This window comes from Echinops telfairi, unplaced genomic scaffold (genome assembly GCF_000313985.2).
Source record: "Echinops telfairi isolate 266 unplaced genomic scaffold, ASM31398v2 ScPeMD7_7469;HRSCAF=8507_0, whole genome shotgun sequence".
Lineage (NCBI taxonomy): Eukaryota > Metazoa > Chordata > Mammalia > Afrosoricida > Tenrecidae > Echinops > Echinops telfairi.
The window spans coordinates 72,006,121-72,011,571 of record NW_022111372.1 but is presented as its reverse complement, the minus strand read 5'-3'; the positions used below and the strand labels follow the sequence as shown (position 1 = coordinate 72,011,571).

At 55.2% G+C, this 5,451-nt stretch overlaps 1 protein-coding gene across 1 annotated transcript in view; it reads right to left on the bottom strand.

The window, feature by feature from the left end:
• EBF1 (EBF transcription factor 1) overlaps window positions 1-5,190 on the bottom strand; it is a 479,517-nt gene extending 474,327 nt beyond the window's left edge. Inside the window, exon 1 of the mRNA XM_030888673.2 lies at window positions 4,733-5,190. Coding sequence (XP_030744533.2) covers window positions 4,733-5,190 — 458 coding nt within the window. The remainder of the gene's footprint in view (window positions 1-4,732) is intronic.
• Window positions 5,191-5,451: the final 261 nt, after the last annotated feature.

The window sequence follows — 5,451 nt, the reverse complement described above, 5'->3', positions numbered from 1 at the left end:
AGAGAGACAGAGAGAAAAGAAGAAGAAGAAGAGGAAGAAGAAAAAGCATTCTGTATGAATGCTTGTGTCTAGCAAAGGAAATAGATGTTTCTGGGTAATGTACCCCATCGTTTTATTTTATTTGTTGTTGTTGTTTAAGCAGGTTGTAGCCTCCAGTAAACACTTGGTGAACTGTTTCACTGCCCTCAGAGAACCTCCCTGACTACAGCTCAATCTGCTCAGGACTCTTTCTGGGTAATTCTCTGCCAGAAATGCAGGCCTTCCTCAGCCCTTTGATTTAGGAAACTCATGGGTTAAGTGATAGAAAAGTACACATGCCCGACCCGTGTTGAACGGACACAGGCAAAAGTTGTACTTTATGCTCTTAGCAGAGCAGGAGAGTGAGGGCCCCATCCTGATTCCTAAACAGTGTGAACGAATATGCTCCAGGCCGAGGTGCATGGCTACCGTCCCCAAACATGACTTTACAGGGCATGCCCAACTCTCATGCCACTTCATCTTGCCACTTACATGCTGAGCACCATCTAGAAGGCGTGGGGGGATGGGGGACAACATCAGCCTGGTCTCTTTTAAGGCCCCTAAAGCCTTGGTCAGAGTTCTTGGCATGCAGTAAATGTTCAGGAGAAGTATGATCTCACAGACTAAAAGGGTTGCAGTTTTAGAGGGAAAAGAGGCAACCAACAGGATCTACGCCATGTGCATAGAATTTTAAAACATTATTGAACGAGGGGCTACAGAAACGTTCTTAAAGCTCCCAACTTACTAACGTAAAGTGTTTAGACCTTTCGATCCTGTAAGGAAGGGAGACCAGGAAGCAGTGGCTACCAGCCTGTCAGTAGGTACCAGAAAGCCCTTGCTTAAGACCCTAACAGCCCGGGCCTTCATTCTGTCCTCCAGCAGGCAGTCTGCAGTACTCCACGTTGAGTCTGCTGAAGAAAGACCCAGTGGTGGCAAGTACATGGTGAGAGTCAGGTCTCTGACAAAGGAGGGTGGCACAGGGGGGCAGGGGCAGGAAAAGCAGCCACTCTGAGAACCGTGATCAGCAAGGGACACACAATAGAGATTTCTGAACATCAGGAATCTGGAGGCATTCTGCAAAGGATGTGTTTGTTGGGACCCCTCAAGCTGCTTGGCCAAATAAAAAAATTAGCTAAGAGTTAAAAAACAAACAAACAACAACAAAAACCCTTTAGCTGCCCAGTTTCTGCTCCAGAGCCAGTCTTCCTAGGAATGAAATAAGACAAAGATAACGTCCACCTCTGTCAGGCCAAGGGAGTGGGAATCTTTTGGCAGGACTAATTCCCTTTGTCCGTATAGAGTCAACAGACAGCCTCACCTGGATGGAAAGTGGACTTCCGTGTATGCAGAGCTTTTCTCGCTGGGTGTCCTTGTACTTCCAACCAGGCTTTCTTACCCTGTAATCAATGCTTAAGGAAGGAAGGAGACTGAAGAGGTGAAAAAGAGACAGAGTGACAGAGAACTGGAGTGACAGGAGAGCAAAAGAGTGTGGGGGTGGGGTGGGGGCTGTTGCTGTTGTTTTGGTAGAATTCCTTGGTAAACATTGTACAAACTATTCCTATTTTAAACTTTGCAAAAGAATCCCTTGGACATCTTCCCCTCACAGGAGATGAGGACCACCTTCAGAAGGCAGAGCATGTGCATGGCAGGGTGTCTGGAAAGTGAGCGCTGAGACTGGCTTCATCTTTTTTTCTTTATATACTTGTCACATCTCCTATGAATAGATAGCCCTATATGTATAGCATTGTCTAGCCTTTGTAGCCTATCTGTGATACTCCTTTAGGGTACCTTACAGTAGTAACCTCCAACCGTGACTCACTCACCTAATGGGGGATGGGGGGTACAGGTTCTTGTTAGAAACTCAGAGTTCAAGGCTTTGTCTAGACCTGCAAAATCATAGCATCTCCTGTTGGTTCCTGGGAAGCGGTATTTTAAGTCTATTAGGAAATTTCTGGCTTGGGATATGCATCCTATCTTAGAGGAAGAATGAAGCCAGGGAAGAAGGATGGAGGGGAGGGGGGGGAAGGATAGGAAAAGGAGAAGAAAAAATAACTGAGTGTGGGGAACACAAACAGCCAGCGTCATGTGGTCCTATGTGGAGGGGCAATTGAAAAGACTCGGTTTGTCCCTTGGAGTCCAGCCTCAGTGCTAATCGGCTCCGGTTCCTTCAGCAGGGTGGGGGAAGCGGGGCGGGGTGAGAGTCGGACATCCCTCAACCGCCCCAGACAGATGGGGTGAGCCAACCCCAAGATCCCCTGGTGAGCTAAGCCCCAGTGAGCCCCACCCCATCCCAGCTTTGAAAACTTCCCACTCTTGGTAATCCCAACATTCTGGAGGCAAATGAAAAACAATTATCTTTGCTAACGGGCATTTCTCACCACAATAACTTCCAGGGCCGCAGGTGGCAAATAACCCGCTTCCCCACCCCCACCCACAGAAAGGAAAAGAAAAAAAACAGGTTAAACAAAATAAATTCATCTGAACTAGGACAAACCCGACCATCTCAGGAAAAGAGGGAATCTTCTCGGTTCGTCCGCCCCCAGGAGGCCAGAATTTTCCCTTCAGAATTCCCTAGAAAATTCTGAGTCTGCGTTCGGCTGGTGAGGGCGCACCACTAGAAGGACCTAGGCCGGGGAAAGTGCCCCCTTCTCTTCCCTGTGTTGTGCGAGGGAGCCGGCGGAGGGATAGTGTGGGAGACAAGGCCGGCAAAGACAGGCGACGGCTCTCCCAGGCACAGCACGCCTCCCCTCAGAGCCCATTCCCGGGACGCCGACCTGGAGGCGGGCGTGAGGTGGGCCGCCACCTGGGCGCCGCAGGGAGGAGGAGAGGAAGAGGAATGGGGGTAGCCTGGGACCCTGGGAACGAGAGGGCCTGCGCTGGGCTCAGCGGGGGTGACTGAGGACAGGCACCCGCCCACCCGCCAAGCCCTGACCCTTCCCCTCCAGGATCTGCACCCGCTGCCCTCGGACCTCATGGGAGCCAAAAGCTCGGGTTCCACCGGAAATCCGGACTCTGATCCCTTTTCGGACCCCTAATCCTCCCAAGGACCCACCCCACCCCACCCCCTTTGCTCGCTTGGTCTCCTGCACACTTCCCACCCCAGGGGCGCCCTTCTTCTCCCCCCCCCCATCAAACAGAGGGAAAATGAAATTGGGAGAGAGAGGAAGACACCCCAAGACTGGCAGGAAGCAGAGAGGGGCAGTCTAAAAGGGGGCGCCCTGTCTTGGGCGTGGGAGTGCGGAGTGGGCCTCGGACCCTTGCCTGGGTCAGGGTTCAAACCAACCTTCCCCAGGACCAGCCTTCCCCTGGGGCGACCCCCAGGTAACAACAGATGTCTTTGGTAGAAGCCTTCTGAGCAAGGGTTCACTGGACTTCCATCGCCAACTGAAGAGGCAGATACAGTCAGCCCCATTTCACAGGCGTGGAAACTGAGGCTGGGGAGCCTAGTGAAACCACCGCCACCCTGCTGAGAAAGGCGCCCAGATGGAAGTTGAACCCATGAGGCTGCCTCTTAACTTTAAAGCCAAACCACCCAGCTAGCACGGCGCAGGTCCAAGCTCCAGCAGCGAGGGGGTGAGTTGGGGTGAGGTTCCCCTGGGGAGAATGGAGTGAGAGTTCCGGACAAAGAGGAAGGGGTGGCAAGGTTCTGTGAAGTGCTAACTTTTGCACAGGCAACATTCGCATCCATGCAGTCCGAAGCAGCCCGGGACGTGCCACGCCAACCCTGGCTCTGCCGCACGTGTGAGTCGATCTCGTCTCTTTTCTGGACCCAACCCTGGCTGCTGTCTCAGCGCTCCCAGCAGGCAATTTCGCCTAACCGAAACACGGCAAACCCGGGCATTTGCCGGGTGGCTGCGACGCCCGTCGGCGGGCAAACACGGGGGAAAGACGGCTGGCTTGACTTAACCTTAAGTAGTTGAAAGCTCAAGTTCAACCAAGCCTAAGAAGCCAGCCCGGACAGTGCCCCATCCCCGAATCCAAAGCCGCCCTGGGCCGCGACCACAGCTCCACCGCTGGCCTCCAGCCACCAGGCCCCGCGGGGCTGGGATCTACGGGGCAAGGCTCCTTCTCGTCCCGACCTCTATTCCCCAAAAGGAGCTCCGCGGAGGTTGGAAATCCGTCTGTCTGCGGTAGTGCGAATGCTGTGCGAATGCTGATGGAAGAAAGTGAGGCCTGCAGAGATGAGAGGTCAGCCGGGCGGGGCGGGTGAAGGAGTAAGTCTGCAAAACGGCACGGGTAGAGCAGGCGGGGAGAGTTTTGAAGACCAACTTGAGGTGCGGGGAGGCGAAAACGGTCCAGAAGCTGTTTGGGGTAGGGTGCAGGTGAAGGGGGCGGGGAGGGGGAGGTGTGCGCACGTTCCTCGATGCGCGGCCTTGTGATTCAGTGTGCAAACATGCCTGCAGGAGTGAGCGTGCCTGTCGGTGCGTGGGTGTGCGGGGAAGTGAGTGGGCCCCTGGGTACACGTACGGTCGCGTGTGCACACTGAGTCAGTACAGTGGGCATGTGTGTACGTTGGGTGTGTGCATGTGTCAAGTATAGGCGTGCTGCCGTGCGTGCGTGTGTGTGAGTGTACTTGGCTGTGCGTCTGGGAGCACGTGTGGGTCGTGTGCACACGGGCGCGCGTGAAAGCCAGCAAAGACGTCCCAGACGTCTCCCCTCAGTTTGGAAAAAGGATTAGGCCGGATGCGAGCGCCCCAGGGCAGACAAACTTCACAGGCCGGGCTCCGGCGTGAGCAGGGCGGCGCCCGGGCGCAGCGGGGCCGGCTCCGCTCCGGTGGCTGGACCAAACTGGCGGAGGGTTAGGTCCCTGCTGGACAGTTCCGCGTCCCAATTGTACCTCCCGGGCAGTCTCCGACGCTCGGTGCCCTCGGTCCGCTGCCAGACTGCTCCCTTATTTATTTTTAAATTGGGCCTGTATGCCCGTCCCCATTTCGGGGCTGCGGTATGAACAGTGCCAACCCCACCGAGAGGGCCCTGTCGCCTCGCCGAGGCCGCACCGCGCAAGCGGGCAACCCGCGCGCCCAGGTCTCCCGCTTTCGTAGAGCCACAGCGCCACCTCGCGACCCGGCGGCGCGTTTCCCCGGCCGCCGAGGGTGGGGCTTTTCTGGCACCGGAGGGCCCCAAGTTTTGACTACTGGTTCTCCATTCCCTCTCCACATTCTTCTCTCCCATGCTGCAAAATTCCCTTCCGCCGCAACTTTGGTTGTTAGGTGCCATCGAGTCGGTTCTGATTCACAGGGAACCTACGTTTCCTACAGCCGAACTAAAAACACTGCCCGGTCCTGTGCCGTCCTCACAGGTGACCAGGACCTCAAAGGGCACCTTCTTTGTGAAATTTGCCCCAACCACCCAGAATCCCTCCTGCTTTTCCTCGTGTCCCCTAACCGTTCGCGTAGCACTGGAGCGGAAGCCACCGTTTACACGTCTTTCCTC